The 19811-nt window shown below is 44.5% G+C and overlaps 1 protein-coding gene across 1 annotated transcript; it reads right to left on the minus strand.

The window, feature by feature from the left end:
* Positions 1–237: 237 nt before the first annotated feature.
* On the minus strand, positions 238–11359 carry MALSU1 (mitochondrial assembly of ribosomal large subunit 1). The gene is made up of 4 exons (XM_032759368.2): positions 11044–11359; positions 9335–9513; positions 1864–1945; positions 238–458 (listed from the first exon to the last, which is right to left on the minus strand). The coding sequence occupies exons 1-4, from the start codon at positions 11297–11299 to the stop codon at positions 268–270; spliced, it is 708 nt and encodes a 235-aa protein (XP_032615259.1). The 5' UTR covers positions 11300–11359; the 3' UTR covers positions 238–267.
* Between the last annotated feature and the right edge of the window lie 8452 nt (positions 11360–19811).

Genomic DNA, 19811 nt, shown 5'->3' on the forward strand with positions numbered 1-19811 from the left:
AGTGCTAACTAACTCCAGGAAATTCTGATGACATTTCCAGGATAAAGGCAGTGTGTCGTAAGTTTTGGGTAGAGTGTAATGATTTTTGGTTGCAGGTATTAGCTCACTTATCTACAGTCTCTGCATGCCAGTTAGCAGGAGTGCCCATGAGGTACACAAGCCTTGTCCTAAGAGCAGCCTAACCAAGGAGACGGGCTTTAGGAGCTGTATTTTCCAATAAGTGACTCAATCCAAATCTGAAATGACTAACGCAGTGCATAAAATATTTTATTCACATTTTAACTCCACTGGAGTCACAGATGAAGTATCATCTTCTTCTATTCCAAGAATGAAGTCTTCAGGTACTGTCTCAGGTGCTATCTGAGCTAACTGGTCATCATAAGAACGTAGGGTCCATAATTTCTCTAATTCATAGATTTCTCTGGTTTCTGGAAGCATCAAATGAATCACCATGCTGCCTATCAGGGACAGATAAGAGATACAATGAAGGAATAGTTCATTTCCTTTTATTCTTACCTTACAACACACACACACTGGCTACTAACTCTAGGAATAGAGCAGTGGTTCTCAAGTGTGGTTCCCAGATTAGCATCACTGTGGACCCCATCCCAGCAAAAATACCACAGAAGTGATGCTATGCCTTTCTCAGTGTACCTATAGGAGGCATATGTCAATATATAACACTGCTGGTGATAGTAACTTTATCGAAGAGACTAAAGGTGTCAGGATTCTCTTTGGTGACAATTCTCCATAGGTAACACACTTCTGCACATCTTTTGTGCAAAAACACTGACTGCCTTTTGACTATCCAAGAATGTATCGTGAATATTCTTAACAGATAGATAGATACTGCCTCCCTCCAGGGCAAAGGGCAGCTTTGCTTACAGCAGCATTTCTCAATTAGGTAATAATGGTAATGTTTAGAGTCATTTTTGATTGTCACAATTGGAGAACGGAGGATGCTGCTAAACATCCTACCGTGCACAAGAGACACCCCTGCCCCACGTGCAAAATTACCTGGTCCAAAATGTTAATAGCGACAAAAGTGAGAAACCATCAGAGCAAAAGTAGGCCTGCTTTCTGCCAGTTATAAAAAACCTAGACACCCTCATCTGAGTTCCAGTTTTACAACTGTGTGTGCTGGTGTCATCTGGCCCGTGTTGCCCTATGGAATCCAGAGCTCAGGAAACCAGTGCAAAATGGATGCTGGCTACTGCTGTGGTAATAAACTGTTCTTTGTCTCTAACTCTCTAATAGTCTTGTCTTTTACCAGTATCCATGAAAACTGGCAGGACAACGTATTAGCTTACAAGCAGAATAAAATCTCAGATTCCTCAGTTCTTGACACACAGTTTATGTTTTCCCCTTTGTAAATATTATCTTGTTGGGAGGTGCTTTGAAATTATGTACACATTAATTCCCAAAGTTGTTAGATCTTTTCGAAATTCTAGTCCTCTGCTCTAGTCCTTTCTTGTGCCTGGAATAACCTCATCCTCATCTCATTTATGCACTGCAGCCCCCAGACTTTCCTCTACCACTACTAAGGAATCTCTCCCACCTCTACTATGTTATCCAGTTGTCCACCATCTCCCTGATCTGTGTGGCTAGTAGATAGACACCATGTAGTATATATCTTCCTCCGGGAGCGCATTATCTAGGGTACTTTGGTTTGCTTAGGTGAAAATTCTACATGTGAATAAGACCACCTGGATTATAACTAAAAAAACTTTTGTTACCTTAAACACACTTCAAAAATCTTACCTGGAAATATATTCATCAATTTGATCTCAATCCTTTTGCAACTGAAAACAAGATTAGCGTAGTAACAACAGTTAACCTGTAAAATACTCCAGAATAACTTACCAAAATCCACGCACAGCCAGTCATCAGTGTCCTTCCCTTCTATCTTAACATGAGGGTCACGTTTACATTTCAGGTGTTTGTACTGAAAAAAGCCAGGTGGTTTATTAAAGGGAGAGGGGATGGGGGAAGCCTGTTCTTGCTGAAGGTCTTTTTTTTTTTAATCTTACTCATTTCTCATTGCTATACTTTGCCCTGTGATGACTAACTTAGGGAAACTATTTCTCCCTCTAAATCTTACCTTCACCTCTCTCCTGAATTCTCCTGCCCCAGCCCTTCTGAGATGGTCACCCCATTCATTCACTATGCCTCTGAGGCTGAAAAAGCTAAGCTCGGTCAGCATTTGGTACCCACCTACATCCATCACTTGTGTTCGTCCCAGCTTCCCTTCACCTTTAGAGACTGCAGATACTACCTGGTTTATAAAGCCAGGTTGTTTCAGTGCCACTGATTTCACCTCATCTGCCTTCATGACATGTTAATGGGACCCCGTCATCCTATAAATGTGCTCAGTTCTTTTGTTAAAACAGATATACTAATACCAAACAAGATGGCAATTAAGTAAAAACTGTTACAAGAGACAAAGGACATCTCATATACATCACCCCAAAATCAAAGGAAAACGATAATTAGGGCAGGAAAAAGACAAAATCAATGAAACTAGGATTTGGCTCTTAGAATGACTAAGAAAAAAGAACTAAAATCTGAAATGAAAGAAGTGACACTACTGATTTTAGAGAAATGGGATTGTTTAAGAGTACTATGAGCAACTGTACACCAAACAACTGGGTAACCTAGATGAAATAGCAAAATTTCTAGAAACACAACCTACCGACTGAATCATGAAGAAATATAAAGTTTCAACAGACCATAACTAGTATGAGGACTGGATCAGTAATCAAAAATCTCCCAACAAAAGTCCTAGACCAGATGGCTTCCCTGATGAGTTTTACCAAATATTTAAACAAGAATGCAGTACTCGAATTCTCCCCCAAAAATTGAAAAGCAGGGAACACTTCCTAACTCATTCCATAAGACCAACACCCCTGATGAACATTTGATGCAAAAATCCTCAACAAAAATACTAGCAAACCAAACTCAGCACCATATTAAAAGGATTATAGACCATGACCAAGTGGGACTTATCCCTGGAATGCAAGGTGGTTCAACATGTAAAAATGGATCAATGCAATAACACCACATTAACAGAATGAAGAAAAAATCTATATGATAATCTGAACTGACACAGAAAAAGCATTTAACAAAATTCAATACGCTTTCACAATAAAGCACTCAACAAACTAGGCATAAAAGGAAATTACCTCAACATAATAAAGGCCATGTAAGAAGAAAAGCACACAACTAATATATTCAATGGTGAGACTGAAAGCTTTCCTGTAAGATCAGGAACAAGACTAAGTATGCCTGCTTTTGCTACTTCTATTCAACACAGTATTGGAAGTTCTAGTCAGAGCAATTCGTCAATAAAAAAAAAAAGGTATCCAAATTGGGAAGGAAGAAGTAAAATTATCTCTGAAAACAATACAACTTCATATGTAGAAAACCCCAAAGATTCCACAAAAAAAACCCAGTTAGGGCTAGTAAACAAATTCAGCACACAAAAATCCATCATATTTCTATACACTAACAATGAGCAACCTGAAAACAAAGTTTTTAAGATTCCATTTACAATAGCAGAATAATCCTTTGAGACGTTCTTGTTTTGAGTTTCGCTCTTGTTGCCCAGGCTGGAGTGCAATGGTGTGATCTCAGCTCACAGCAACCTCCGCCTCCTGAGTTCAAGCGATTCTCCTGCCTCAGCCTCCCAAGTAGCTGGGATTACAGGCATGCACCACCACGCCCGGCTAATTTTGTATTTTTAGTAGAGACGGGGTTTCTCCATGTTGGTGAGGCTGGTCTCGAACTCCCGATCTCAGGTGATCTGCCTGCCTCAGCCTCCCAAAGTGCTGGGATTACAGACATGAGCCACCGTGACCAGCCTAGCAGAATAATCTTAACCACAGGAGCAAAAGACTTGTACACTGAAGACTACAAAACACTGCTGAAAGAACTTAAAGATGCCAGTAAATGGAAAGATACTTCATATTCACGGATGGGAAGACAATATTGTAAAGATGCCAATACTACCCAATGCAGTCTACAGATTCAGTGCAATTTGTATCAAGATCACAATATTTTTTGAAGAAACAGAAAAATCCAACCTAAAATTTATGTGGGGCCGGGCACGGTGGCTCACACCTGTAAACCCAGCACTTTGGGAGGCCAAGGCAGGTGGATCACCTGAGGTTAGGAGTTTAAGACCAGCCTAGCCAAAATGGTGAAACCTCATCTCTACTAAAAATACAAAAAATTAGCTGGGCATGGTGGCGGGCGCCTGTAACCTCAGCTACGTGGGAGGCTGAGGCAGGAGAATTGCTTGAATCTGTGAGCCGAGATTGTGTCACTGTACTACAGCCTGGGCAACAAGAGCGAAACTCCATCTCAAAAAAAAAAAAAAAAAGTTATATGGACTCTCAAGGAACCCCAAATAGCCAAAACAATCTTGTAAAAGAACAAAGTTGGAGTCTCGTATTTCTTGATTTCAAAACTTAGAACAAAGCTATAGGGCCGGGCGCGGTGGCTCACACTTGTAATCCCAGCACTTTGGGAGGCCGAGGCGGGCGGATCACGAGGTCAGGAGATCCAGACCACGGTGAAACCCCGTCTCTACTAAAAAATACAAAAAAATTAGCCGGGCGTGGTGGCGGGCGCCTGTAGTCCCAGCTACTCGGAGTGGCTGAGGCAGGAGAATGGCATGAACCCGGGAGGCGGAGCTTGCAGTGAGCCGAGATGGCGCCACTGCACTCCAGCCTGGGCGACAGAGCGAGACTCCGTCTCAAAAAAACCAAAACAAAACAAAAAAGAACAAAGCTATAGTAAACAAAACAGTCTGAAACTGGCAAAAAGACAGACATACAGACTGATGAAACAGAATACAGAGCCCAGAAATAAACCCTTGTGCATATGGTCAAATGATTTTCAACAAGGGAGCCAAGAACATTCAATGCACAAAGGACAGTCCTTCCAACAAATGGTGCTGAGGAAATGTCCACATGGAAAACCTTACCGCCTCCAAAAACTAACTCAAAATGGGTTAAATATCTAAACAGGAGACCTAAAACTATAAAACTCTTAGAAGAAAACAGGGAAAACATGATACTGGTTTGGCAATTATTTATTGGATATAATACCAAAGACATAGGCAACAGATGAAAAAATAAATTGGACTTCACCAAAATTAAATACTTTCATGCATCAAAGGACACTCTAAAAAGAGTAAAAAGGCAACCCACAGAATGGCAGAAAACATCTGCAAATCACATATTTGATAAGGGGTTAATATCCAGAATATAGGCCGGGCGCGGTGGCTCACGCCTGTAATTCCAGCACTTTGGGAGGCCAAGGCGGGCAGATCACGAGGTCAGGAGATCGAGACCATCCTGGCTAACACGGTGAATGGCGTGAACCCGGGAGGCGGAGCTTGCAGTGAGCCGAGATCGCGCCACTGCACTCCAGCCTGGGTAAAACAGCGAGACCCCGTCTCAAAAAAAAAAAAAAAAAAAATCCAGAATATAAAGAGAGCTCCTACAACTCAACGACAAAACAACAAACAACCTGATTTTAAATAGGCAAAGAGTCTGGGCAATATAGTGAGACCCTGTCTCTATAAAAAATAAATTAGCTGGGCATTGTGGAGTAACTCCTACCATTCTACTTTCTGTCTCTATGAATTTGACTACTCCTACTCCTCTAGTCCTAGCAACTTGGGAAGCTGAGGTGAGAGGATCACTTGAGCCCAGAAGTTCCAGGCTGCAGTGAGCTATGACCACACCACACTGCACTGAAGCCTGGGCAACAAAGTGAGACACTGTCTCTTTAAAACAAACAGAAAAGCAAAGGACTTTTCTTCAAAGAATATATACAAATGGCCAATAAGCAAAAGAAAATATGCTCAACATCACTAATCCTTAGAGAAATACAAATAAAAACCACAATGAGATGTCACTTCAGGCCCATTAGGATGGCTATTACCAAAACCAGAAAAGAAGTGTTGATGAGGATGTGAAGACTGGAAACTGCACTGCTAGAGGAAATGTAAAGTGGTGTAGCCATTATGAAAGAATACAGGAGCTCCTCAAAAAATTAAAAACATTCAGCTTTGTGCTAGGCTGGTGAACGAAAAAAAAAAAATTAAAAACAGAATCACTATATGATCCAGCAATCCCATTTCTTTGCACATACCTCAAAGCATTAAAAGGACATAAACTTTTTTTTTTTTTTTTTTTGAGACTGAGTTTCGCTCTTATTGCCCAGGCTGGAGAGCAGCGGCACAATCTCAGCTCACTGCAACCTCCACCTCCCAGGTTCAAGCGATTCTCGTGCCTCAGCCTCCCAAGTAGCTGGGATTACAGGCACCCTCCATCACACCCAGCTAATTACTGTATTTTTAATAGACAGGGTTTCACCATTTTGGCCAGGCTGGTCTTGAACTCCTAACCTCAGGTGAACTACCTGCCTTGGCCTCCCAAAGTGCTGGGATTACAAGCGTGAACCCAGCCTTTTTTTGGTTTGTTTTTTGGTTTTTTTTTTGGTCTTTTTTGTTCTTTTTTTTTTTTGAGACAGCATCTTGCTCTGTCACCCAGGGTGGAGTGCAGTGGTACAATCCCGGCTCACTGCAGCCTCAAGCTCCTGGGCTCCAGCAATCCTCCACCTCAGCATTCCGAGTAGCTGGGACTACAGGCACACACCACCAAGCCCGGCCAATTTTTTATTTTATTTTTTGTCTTTTATGTAGAGATGGGGTTTCACCATGTTGCCCAGGCTGGTTTCAAACTTCTGAGCTCAAGCAATCCGCCCACCTTGGCCTCTCAAGATGCTGGGATTACAGGCATGAGCCACTGCGCCCAGCCTCATGAACAGTATTTCTATACCCATATTTATACCAACATTATTCACAATAGCCAAAAGGTGGAGGCAATCTAAGTGTCCATCAATGAATAAATGGATAAACAAAATGTGGTATACACGTAAGATAGAGTATTACTCAGCCTTAAGAAAGAAGGAAATTCTGGCACATGCTACTACACGGATGAACCTTGAAGACATTATGCCAAGTCAGATAAGTCGGTCACAAATTTATGATTCTACTTTTATGAGATACTGAAAAGTAGTCAAATTCATAGAGACAGGCAATAGAATGGTAGCTGCCTAGGGAAGGAGAAATGGGGAGTTATTGTTCAATGAGTTCAGAGTTTCAGTTTTGCAAAATGAAAAAAGTTCTGGGATGGATGGTGGTAATGATTGCACATCAATGTGAAGGTACTTAAAGCTACTGAACAACACATTTTAAAATTATTAAATGGGCTGGGCACAGTGGCTCATGCCTGTAATCCCAGCACTTTGGGAGGCCGAGGTGGTCAGGAGTTTGAGACCAGCCTGACCAACCTGGTGAAACCCCATCTCTACTAAAAATAGAAAAATCAGCCTAGCGTGGTGGTGGGTGCCTATAATCCCTACTCAGGAGGCTTAGGCCGGAGAATCACTTGAACCTGGGAGGCGGAGTTTGCAGTGAGCTGAGATCGAGCCACTGCACTCCAGCCTGGGCGACAGAGCGAGACTCTCTCAAAAAAAAAAAAAAAAAAAAAGATTAAATGGTAGGTTTTACATTATATGTATTTTACCACAAACAACAAAACTTTCTTGCCTTTGCATTTCTCTCCTCATCTAAAATCTTTGTAAAGGCAATTTCTATTTCTTTATTCTTTCACAGAAACTTCTCTGTAAAACCTCCCGTTCTTTTTATATCCGCAAGTCCAGTGGTCACTAAGTCTTACTCCATCCCACTATTACATCTGATAGAGACCCTGGTATGCTGTCTTTATATCTCTTCTTTATGCTTTCCTAGTTCTCTTCCTATCTCTCCAATTACCCCGTTTTTGGCATCTTCTTCTGCTCTGTCATGTTGTACCAGCATTTTGTGTACAGGCCCCACCTTTTTATTTTACAACCCTTCTCTATACAATCTCGGCTACTCTTTTGGTCTTAAGTGCGTCCTCTATGACCAATTCTCAACAGACTAAGACTAAGAAAGGTATGATGGCCCTGTGAAATGGTACCAGAGTCAGCTAGAGGCTTCCAAGTACACTTTCTTCCTCATACTGATTCATATTCAGTGCAACTGGAAAACAATCCCCCTTTCTTTCCTCAACTAGACCTGTAAGGGCAAGGACTACATCTTTTTTGTTCTTACCTTCCCAATACCCCGTACAGTGCCTGGGAACACTGGACATGCTCAAATCTTTGAATGAAACTCCAGGCCAGCACTATCTAATAGAATGTTTTACAATTATGAAAATGCTTTATGGCCGTCCCATATGGTAGCCATTAGCCACACGTGGCTATTGAGCATTTGAAATATAGCTAATCTAACTTCAGAACTGAATTTATATCTTATTTTTATTTTTTTTGAGACAGAGTCTGGATCTGTCACCAGGTTGGAGTGCAGTGGCATGATCTCGGCTCACTGCAACCTCCACCTCCCGGGTTCAAGTGATTCTCTTGCCTCAGCCCCCCGAGTAGCTGGAATTACAGGCACATGCCACCACGCCCAGCTAATTTTTGTATTTTTAGTAGAGACGGCATTTCACCATGTTGGCCAGGATAGTCCTGATCTTTTGACCTTGTGATCCACCCACCTTGGCCTCCCAAAGTGCTGGGATTACAGGCTTGAGCCACCACACCTGGCTGAATTTATATTTTAATTTATAATTAAATAGGCACATGTAGCTAGTGGCTACCGCAATGGATAGTGCCTCTAGAAATCCCTCTGGTTATACTGTCTTCTAGCTTGCCTCAGGTTATAAAATATTATCTTCCGGCTGGGTGTGGTGGCTCATGCCAGTAATCCTAGCACTTTAGGCAGGCGGATCCCCTGAAGTCAGGAGTTTGAGACCAGCCTGAGCGACTTGGAGAAACCCGTCTCTACTAAAAATACAAAATTATCTGGGCGTAGTGGTGCATGCCTGTAATCCCAGCTACTCAGGAGGATGAGGCAGGAGAATCACTTGAACCTGGGAGGCGGAGGTTGCGGTGAGCTGAGATCGTGCCATTGCACTCCAGCCTGGGCAACAAGAGCAAAACTCCATCTCAATTAAAAAAAAAAAAAAAAAAAAAATCTTCCTTGCGGTCACAAGAGAAAAGAATTAGAAATATCCTAACTCAATAGGTCTGGATATTTGTTCCCATATCTTTCACTATCAAAGAACATAAAATGAATTCATGCAAATTCTGAAAATTTGGGCTTCTTCTGTAACTTTGTATAATGGGTTTACTCTCTAAGTGTGGCTCCTTGGCCTGATGCACTGTCACTATTCCACTCAGTTAATGGTCCAAAAGAGAAAAGAAAGCATCCTACCATTTTCACAAGGTAGAAGGCCATGGCATGTAAGTGTCGGGTAGAAGTTCCACTACCAATCACAAAGTAATCTGTATATCTCATTTCTGGAGGAACCTGGATCACACAAATGTCTCTTGCATTTTCTTGCCTCAGAAGTGAAACCATCATGTCGATGTCAAACTTGGGACCAGTATGATCTGAAATGCACAAATAGTTGTTTGTATCAGGACGGCCAAGCAGATAGACCTGTATGCGCCCAGAGATGCTGGCAGCTGACTGTTCCTCCATGAAGGTGTTTAGATCCAAAGTGTTTTTACAGATAGCAGGGCAAAGGCCTCCTGGAAGCTGAACCTGGGCAGTAGTATCATAGCACCGCTCAACTTCTATGGTCAGGGTGCTCAGATTACGCAGAGCCACTATACATCCTTCGCTATTAACCATATGCAAGTAGAACCAGACATCAGTGACAAATGACCTTCTATTGACTAATACTTATACACCACAATCACAGAAATGCTGTGCAAAGAAAACAGCACCACAAATTGGGTAGGAGATGATATCCTGGAGCATATTAAATTGAATCTCAGTTATAACGGGTCACAGAATTGTGAGCTGGAAGGGCTCTTAGATAGTATCTGGTCCACAACCTTCAATTGAGAGATGAAGAAACTGAGGCCTAGCAGAATTACTGTGGCCTAAGATCAGTCACTGAAAGAGCTACATTTTTTTTTTTTTTTTTTTTTTTTTGAGACGGAGTCTCGCTCTGTCACCCAGGCTGGAGTGCAGTGGCGCAATCTCGGCTCACTGCAAGCTCTGCCTCCCGGGTTCACGCCATTCTCCTGCCTCAGCCTCTCCGAGTAGCTGGGACTACAGGCGCCCGCCACCACGCCCGGCTAATTTTTTTTTTTTGTATTTTTAGTAGAGACGGGGTTTCACTGTGGTCTCGATCTCCTGACCTCGTGATCCGCCCGCCTCGGCCTCCCAAAGTGCTGGGATTACAAGCGTGAGCCACCGCGCCCGGCCAGAGCTACATTTTTAAGTAATTATTATTTTGAACCTTCAAGTTTTCATATAAAACCACTGGGTTATTAACAACTGTTACCTGTGAAAATCTAATTTTTTTTCCCGTAAAGATTTAGATATTCTGATCTTCAGCTTGGAGTATTACAGGCTGTAAATTTAAAGCTCGCCCAAGTTCTAAAGCCGACTCCAAAGGACCTAGTAGCTAAGCCCACTAAGGCCTCTCCCTTTCATACTCTACATTCTTAGATGTGATCTGTTTACCATTCTTAAGTTTCTAAAAACGTCAGCAATAACTAGAGGATATTAACTTGGACCCATCTCCTACTGGCGCTTCCTACGCACCCCTTCGCACCCAGACGCTGGCTCCTCAGAATCCTCAAGCCCTAACAGTCCCCACAAACCCATTTCCCAGGATTCTAGGAAGAGCGTAAAAGGAAGCGAGGACGGTGAGACTGTGATGCCAAGGGTGGGAGGTGGCCGTCCGGGAGGCTGGGATTTTGCAGTTCATCTCTTGCCCTCAGTTTCTTCACTGTGAAACAGGAAGGTTGGCGCCAACAACCTTTGAAGTCCCTTCCAGCTCTGGATGTGCAGGAGTTTTGTGACTCCAAGAGAAATGCACAAAGGGGAACCCAGAGCCACCTTGGCTGGGACCTGACTCCAGACCGCCCGGAGAGGGTCGCCTTCGTTCTCCTCCACGCCCGTACCTGCCGCGTCCGATTCTGGGCGTCCCTCGTTGTCCGTCCCCTCCGCCCGCTCCTCCAGCCCAGGCTCGCTGTGCAGGCCGCGGACAAAGCTTGCGGTCTGGCAAGCCCGGCAGAACGCTGCTCCTACGGGAAGCCGCTGCACGGCCAGCAGCCGAAGCCCGGGCTCGGCTCCAACCGCGAGCCCCGCCACCGAGGAAACCGCCCTGCGCCACATTAGTGGCGCAAGCAGCCGCGCCACACGGCCGCCCGGCCCCATAGCAGCAGCCTCGCGTCGGCGTCGCGGGTGGGTAGGACTTTACGGAGCCCGGCTCGGAAATTCTACGTCGATGCGTGGGCGGAGTCAAGGCTTGAAGGACGGGCCATGGGCGGAGTCTGGAGCCCGTGAAGACAGCAGTGACCCGGAAGAGCTACTTGGGGATTAGGGCGTGCGGGAATAAAGAACTGGTGTTGCCTGACCTCCTTGCTTTGCTTTGCGTCGCAGTGGCGCATTACGTTGTCACTTTTTTTTTTTTGGACTCTGTCCACTAATGTAAGCCTCATGAAGGCAATAATTTTTGTTTCATTTTTAACTCCTCTCCACAGCACCTAAAACAGTTCCTGGTACTGAATGTCCAGAAGTTGCTGTTAATCTGATTAGGCTGGGATTAGGACATATAATCTACCCTCTCTCATTACTAAAAAATATTCAAGATTCCCTTGCAAATTTGAAATCGCACGAGGAAAATCTGTTATCCTGGACTAGACTGGGATGGGAGGCAGAGGTGTAAAGACCATTTGGAAACCGTTCTTAGGTCAGCCCATCATCTACACTCCCTTTATGGAGAAGTTTACGCCCAGGGGCGGCACTGTGGGGACCAGCTCTGTAAGAATAAGGAATTCTGAGGTGCCAGCTGCGGTATTAAGTCACAGGACTTGAGAACTGCGATAGATCCCTGGCGCGGGTGGGGGATGGGGGGTTGTGGGGCGTGGGGCGCGGCAGGGAAGCAACTTGCCCAGGTCATACACTTACTGACCACGTCAGAATCAGACTTCTGAACTCCAGGCCTGCTAACTGCTGAAAGGAAGGCTTCATAGAGAGCAAATATTTCAAATGCCTGAAACAGTGCCAGACACATAGCAGGCACTCCAAAAATGTTTGCTACATTATTTTAAATAATTCCAAGCACTAATTTTGGGAAGTTTTTTAAAAATACAGAAATTAAGCATTTGTGTATATCACACCAGATATGTACAATCACTTCAAGTTATTTTTGAAAAAAAGAAAAACATTACAGATGAAGTTTCCTCTGTCCAGTTTTAGCCCCATCCTCAATTCCATTTTTCCATAGGCATGAACTTGGCGTTTCTCCCAGCTTTTGGCATCCATTCCGTGTTCCCACCCTTCTCTGAACATCCCAGACCTGCTTTACCACCTGTATTTGCCAGCTCATTTAATGGGTCATTATCCCTTCAAATCTCCCAAACCCTGGACTTCATTCAGTCCAGGATCTTCATACAACAAACGAATCTGTTGTCGAAATCCTACTTATGTTACCTCCAAAATGTTTCTGTGAGTCCAGCTTCTTGTCTTCATTTCCACTGTTTCTTCCTTATTCCAAACCCTCATTCGTTCTTGCCTAATTACAGAGACTGCCTCCTACCTGGCTTTCCTGTCTCCAGTCTGTTTCTACTCTTTGCATCCTCCATGCTGCCCTTCTGTCAACTAGAATCATTCTCGCTTCATCTGCTTTTTGCTATTTTTCAAACTCACCATACCCTTTTTTTTTTTTTTTTAAAGAGATGGGGTCTTACTCTTGTCACCCAGACTGGAGTACAATCGCACAATCATAGCTAACTACATTCTCAAACTCCTGGGCTCAAGTGGTGCTCCTGCCTTAGCCTCCCAATTAGCTAGGACTACAGACATGTGGAACCATGGCCAGCTAATTTTTGTTTTTAATTTTTTTAAAGACAGGATCTCACTATGTTGCCCAGGCTGGTTTCAAACTGCTGGTCTTAAGCAATCTACCCCACTGTAGCTGTGAGTACAGGCACAAGCCACCATGCCTGGCAATCTCACCATATCATTTCAATGCCAAGCTTTGCATATACTTTTTTTTTTGAGATGGAGTCTCACTCTGTCACCTAGACTGGAGTGCAGTGGCACCATCTCGGCTCACCGCAACCTTTGCCTCCCGGGTTCAAGCGATTCTCCTGCCTCGGCCTCCCGAATAGCTGTGATTACAGGCACGTGCCACCACCCCCAGCTAATTTTTGTATTTTTAGTAGCAACGCGGTTTCACCATGTTGGCCAGGCTGGTCTCGAACTCCTGATCTCAAGTGATCCACCCGCCTCAGCCTCCCAAAGTGTTGGGATTACAGGTGTGAGCCACCGCGCTTGGCCACTACTCTTTATAGAGCACCTTTTCCCATTTCTTCATATGACAAACTCGGACTCACTCTGTAAGACATACCTTAAGCATTAAGGTATCTCCCCCTACTCTCTCAGATGGTCCCTCAGAAACCCCTCATCCCTTTGTTCATAAATGTCTTTAACATTTATTATGTTTGATTGAATGATACCCCACTAGAAAAGACTTAGATTTAATTCCACCTCTTCTGTTTATTAGCAGTGTACTATTGAAGTTCTTAATCTGAGCCTTAGTTTCCTCATCTGTAAAATGAGGGAATGATACCTTCTTCACAGAGTCTCAAAAAATTGAATAAAATATGCAGCACAAATTATATACCATAGTGCTTGGCATGTAGTAATCATATGGAAATTAGTATCTGTCTACCAATTGACCTCATGGAGAGGAAATGGCTTGAACCCAGTCGTTATGATAAAGCCCATCAGAAAAAGACAACCAGGAACACATGTGTGGTCAAAGTTTTTTTTCTGAGATGGAGTCTTGCTCTGTCACCGAGGCTGGAGTGCAGTGGTGCAATCTCAGCTCACTGCAACCTCTGCCTCCCGGGTTCAAGCAAGTCTTCTGTCTCAGCCTCCTGAATAGCTAAGATTACAGGCATGCACCACCACACCTGGCTAATTTTTTTGTATTTTTAATAGAGACAGGGTTTCACCATGTTGACCAGGCTAGGCTCGAACTCCTGACCTCGTGATCCTCCCACCTCGGCCTCCCAAAGTGCTGAGATTACAGGTGTGAGCCACCACACCTGGTCCAAAGTTAGTTTTATTAACTTGCTGTAGCAAGGGAGACTGCATGCTATGGAGGACAGAGGAGCAGCTCAGGAAGAGGGACTAGAAGGGGCTTTGTTTAGGGCTCGTGCTTATGCTCAGTGAGTCTAAGGAGCTACCAAACGAAGTGGTATCAGCTGTGGATTGGGTGCTGTCCTGAAGCAAGGGAAGTTTAGGAATTTTCTCAGTAATCTTTGCTCAGGAGACAGGAGAATGTTCACAGGGGCTGGAGATGTCATTGGTCAGTCACTCACAAGAGTCGTGTGGTCTGGGGAGAATCATGTCCTATTAAAAACATTATTTTAGGCTTCACTACGAACGTCACATTCTGATTAGCAGCAGGGCTGAGAAAGAGACTCAGGGTCCTTGTTCCTTAGAACTATACAAGTTAAGATAAATGTGGAGTGCTGGCCCTCGGGGAGGATTGATGCTGAAGTTGTGTCTTTGTGTGGAATGATGTGAAATGACCCCCATGTCGAGTCTTCAGGCAAGACCGGGACGTTCCATTCTTACTGAAATGATTCCAAACAACAGTTTCTCATCATCTGTGATTTCAGAGACAAGGTTTTCCAGCACTATGTATGTCCTTAATGTTAATGACCAAAATCATTTTTACAGGTCATATTTCCTACCTGAGGAGAATTAGAGAGGTTCTCAGAAATGCAAAATGCCCCTCTTTCCCCCAAAACTGCCATCTACTCATGGGCTTGGACATTGTTTTCAGAACTTGGTTGCTTAGTAAAGGCAGAATCAGAAGGGGGGGGTGGTTTGATAATCACTACCTTTGGGGTACTGAGCCAGAGGATTGAAGCCAAAAGCAACTTCCTGAGAGAGTCAGGAATTGTAAATTAACTACAGTCCATTAGTACAAGGACTTCCTGATTACAGACCCTAATTACATCCCTGGTGTGGTAATTTGGGAACCTCTTGTTTGCTGTGTTAGCAGCAGAGCCAAAAGGTTCCCAAATGTGTGTCCTGGGGCTTCATGGGAAAGTGAGAAGCTACAGTCACAAACACTTTCTCTGAAGCTAGCCCCAGGGGCTGGGGAGAAGACAGGGGCCTACTTTGGGAGATGACACCACACAGACCTCAGGATCTTGCTTCAGAGAGAACAGAGAGTAAGTACAGAGCAGGCTGGGCCAAAGGCCCAAGGGCTAAACTAGAAAGAGATTGCACAAGCTTCCTGATGTGCCCATACTGGACCATCGGGCCCTTAACATCACACATTACGGGACTGGCACATAATGTATAAATGACTAAATTCATATAGTTTTGATACTGGGAAGCTTATCACTCCGACCTCTGCTTACTCCATGCATGAATTATGCATCTGTGTTTCTTAAGCTATGGACCATGAACCCCCTTTTGACAGCAGAGGACCCTCAAATCCACATGTGAATCAAACATTGTCTTTGGGCCAAATAAACATGTCCCTCACAGCAAATAGGTGTAGATGGTATTGCAATTCAATAAAAATTTAGAAGTGTGGCTTAGTTTCAAGTAGCTCTTTGTCATGCAGGTACTGAATGATTTTTTTTTTTTTTTGAGACAGGATCTCTTTGTCACCCAGGCTGGAGGGCAGTGGAATGATCATAGCTCACTATAACTTTGAACTCCTGGGCTCAAGCGATTCTCCTGCCTCAGCTTCCTGAGCAGCTGGGACTACAGGCATATGCCACCATGCCTGGCTAATTTTTAACTTTTTGTAGAGTCACAGCCTTGCTATGTTGCCCAGGCTGGTCTCAAACTCCTGTCCTCAAGGAATCCTCCTGCCTTGGCCTCCCAAAGCACTGGGATTACAGGCACCATGCCCAGCTCAATAACAGACATTTAAAGAGCCACACATTTTACGACAAAAGTTCATTATAACTAAAATGTTGGAATCACTGCTCACCCTACAGCCTCAGCTTACCCTTCCCATCATCATAGAACAGCTCATTCCACCACCGGGCAGCTGTAGCTGTTGGTGAATATTCTTCCCACCTCATGTAAACTTAATCCTTTTTCCTGGATTTCCACTGCCTTTATACTGGTTCTGCCCTCCAGAGACCGTGCAGAAGGAAGGGCCAGGATTAAAATGACCTCTCTTATAATCTGTTATAAATACTATGGATTTGCATATTTATATTTTCAAAATTATTTTGTCCCCCACTTTGTCAATCTCATTGGAAGGAGGACAAAATCCTTTTAAAGAGAAGACAAACAGGGACTTTGTATTTTATAAACCTAGGAGTAAGGTACTAGCTCTCTGCACCCCAAACTCCCCTGGGACTGTGGGGTTCGTATTGTCTGTCCACTCAGATGTTCTGTGTGGGTTTGCCAGGCATGTCTTCTGGGCTTGTAACGGCAGGGACAGCAGCCTGGGGTGGGCACCGAGGCCTGCGATGAGCTGTTGGCTTCTCAGGGCACCGAGCCTGTGGTTTGCGAGCATCCCAAAGCACTGCTTGCAGCCTCTCCCGTAGGAGGTTCCCACGTGAGGAGGCCCCTCCTCCACCATTTCTCCAGTCTATTTGTGGAACCAAAGTGCAGGCTGTGACTCCCACCCCTTGCAGCATTTCCTCAGCTTTCACAGCCGTTGTGTGTTCTGAAGCTGTGCCTCTAAACACTCACATTGGCCCCTTGGATTACTGGGCCCTGTCACAGAGCCAGACTGTTTTTCCCACAGCCTCAGGAATTGGTATTGGGGTCCCCTCTCGTCAACCCGATGTTGGTAGGTGGGCTTTGCGGGTTGTGGGTCACCCTGCGTAGACTTGTGACTCACCCTCCCAAGGAGCCTCACCAAGGTTCAAGCGAACAAACATTCTGTGCCAGGCGCTGGACTAAGGCCAGAGAGAGGAAAGGTGAATAAAACATTGTCTCAGCTGGGCGTGGTGGCTCATGCCTATAATCCCAGCACCTTGGGAGGTCGAGGTGGGTGGATCACTTGAGGTCAGGAGTTCGAGACCTGCCTGGCCAATACTAAAAATACAAAAAATTAGCCAGGCATGGTGGCGGGTGCCTGTGATCCCAGCTACTCAAGAGGTTGAGGCAAAAGAAACACTTGAACCCAGGAGGCGGCGGTTGCAGTGAGCTGAGATCGCACCATTGCATTCCAGCCTGGGCAACAAACAAATAAAAAAACAAAACATAGTATCTGTACCCAGGGAGCTCCCAGAGAGTAGGAGAGATAATGATTAAATGTCATCAATACCGTGTAATTGTGTTTGAAAGAGGAGAGCCCACATGCTGTGGTACACAGCAGCAATTCTCCCCCCGCCGAGCTGGGAAAGTCTCTGCAGGGAGGTGCTATTTGAACAGACTTGGGTCTTGAGGCAGAGCTAAGGAGAGTGGACTACAGGGCCCCAAATTAGCCAACTTCAGGGGGCCCCTTTCACAATGGACTTGGGGGGAATGGAAACCCCTAAAGGGATGCAACTTGGAGGTGCTGTGGGGTGATGTACCAGGCCAGGGGAATACCACAGTGACGGTATCAACCCCTGGAGAAGCCTGTGGGTTTTTACTGCCATATCTACCACAGCCTGTGAAGTGTTTTGTCCCCGGAGCTCAACTGTGATATTAAATATTGATTCAAAGGTGCGACACAGCCTCACTCCCCACTATGTCATAAGATAAGACCTTGGGTTGTTTTCTTTCTGCCAAAACCTGATTTCTAAAGGGTCTCCAATTTCTTTTGATCAGCTCTGCTAACAATCCAGTAAAACTTCTGCTTTTCATTTTCTTATCCCAGTTTTATGAGGTTCCTCCATTTTGAAATTATTGTGAGATTTGAGTCATTGTGATTAACAGGTGAGGGGAACCTCTGGCTGCTGAACTCTGGAGGGTTGGGCGAAAGAAACAAAAGCCTGCCTCCTCTGCCATTGCGTTTTGGGGAGCTTGTGGTTTGGGGTCAAGTCCCTTGAAGGAACACTTCCACCACAGTAGGGAGCCCCAAGGTCTGGGAAGGCAGGTGAGAGTGATTAATTCCACCTAGGGGGGTGAGGGAACACCTCACAGAGCAGGTCAAGCTGGAACTTTGGCCTTGGACTTTACTACTCCAAACTTTTTGGTCACACCTCAGGAAAGCATCTGACAATAGACATTCATTCCAAAACAGTTGCGGCCAATCAATTCTCCTGTCTGCCTGGTGGTTTCACAAATCCAAACTGCAAGGAAATTCTGAGAAGTGTAGCTAATGAGTTCAGGAACACTACAGGCTGATCCATATTCAGCCTTATTAAAATATCAAGAGGCTGCCTTAGCTCCCTGGGAAAAGGTCTGAGCCTGAGTCCTAGTGAGGTGTGAGTGGCTTCCAAGGACAAGCCTTTCTTTTCCTTTCTTTCCTGTTCTTTTTTCTTTCCTTTTCCTTTCTTTCTTTCAAGAGTCTTGCTCTGTTGCCCAGGCTGGAATGCTGTGGCGTGATCTCGGCTCACTGCAACCTCCGCCTCCCAGGTTCAAGTGATTCTCCTGCCTCCGCCTCCCGAGAGGGTGGGATTGCAGGCACCTGCCACCGTGCCTGGCTAATTTTTGTATTTTTGGTAGAAACAGGGTTTCACCATCTTGGCCAGGCTGGTCTCAAAATCCTGACCGTGTGATCCACCCATCTCAGCCTCCCAAAGTGCTGGGATTACAGGTGTGAGCCACTGTGCCCGGCCAGGACACTCCATTTCTGTTAGGCTATGTTATTATTTGGCGCTTACAGCTGCTACTACTGTCAGGAACAAGGTGACAATATCAGAAGTACAGATCCCTTATCTTATACCTTGGAAAAAAAAATCTTAAAAGAGGTTAAAGACTTAAGAAGTAAGACCTGAAACTGTAAAACTGCTAGAAGAAAACCTAGTGGAAAAGCTCTTACAACAAGGTGTCCAATCTTTTGGCTTCTCAGGGCCACACTGGAAGAAGAATTGTCTTGGGCCATACATGCAATACACTAACACCAATGATAGCTGATGAGCTAAAAAAAAAAAAAAAAAAAAAGAAACCTCAGGTTTTTTTGGGTTTTTTTGTTTGTTTTGAGACAGAGTCTTGCTCTGTTGCCCAGGCTGGAGTGCAGTGGCGTGATCTCGCCCCTACCAACTATTTGGGACTACAGGTACACACCACCACACCTGGCTAATTTTTGTATTTTTAGTAGACACGGGGTTTCGCCATGTTGGCCAGGCTGGTCTCAAACTCCTGACCTCAGGTGATCTGCCTACCTCGGCCTCCCAAAGTACATGAGCCACCATGCCTGGCCTAAAAAATCTCGTAATGTTTTAAGATCATTTACGTATTTGTGTTGAGCGTCATTCAAAGCCATCCTGGGCCGCATGTGACCTGTGGGCCACAAGCTGGATAAGCTTGCTCTACAACACTGATCTAGTCAAGGATTTTTTTTTCTTCTTCTTTTTTGGCTATGACCTTGAATGCTCAAACAACAAAAGCAAAAATAAGCAAATAGGGTTGCATAAAACTAAAAAGCTTTTGTACAGCAAAATAATTAAAGTGAAAAGATACTCCACAGAGTAGGAAAAATATTTGCAAACCACACATCTGCTAAACGTTTTGTATATTAACCCTTTAAGGAACTCATACAACTCAATAGCAAGAAAACTTGATTTTTAAAATGGGC

This window comes from Hylobates moloch, unplaced genomic scaffold (assembly GCF_009828535.3).
Source record: "Hylobates moloch isolate HMO894 unplaced genomic scaffold, HMol_V3 SCAFFOLD_1, whole genome shotgun sequence".
Classification (NCBI taxonomy): domain Eukaryota; kingdom Metazoa; phylum Chordata; class Mammalia; order Primates; family Hylobatidae; genus Hylobates; species Hylobates moloch.

Coding starts and splice junctions, on each gene's coding strand:
- MALSU1 (XM_032759368.2), bottom strand. CDS start 11,299: ATGGGGCCGGGCGGCCGTGTGGCGCGGCTGCTTGCGCCACTAATGTGG. Junction 9,514..11,043: donor CCCAGAATCGGACGCGGCAG/GTACGGGCGTGG, acceptor TGTGCATTTCAG/ATCATACTGGTCCCAAGTTT. Junction 459..1,863: donor CTGGCTGTGCGTGGATTTTG/GTAAGTTATTCT, acceptor TGTCCCTGATAG/GCAGCATGGTGATTCATTTG.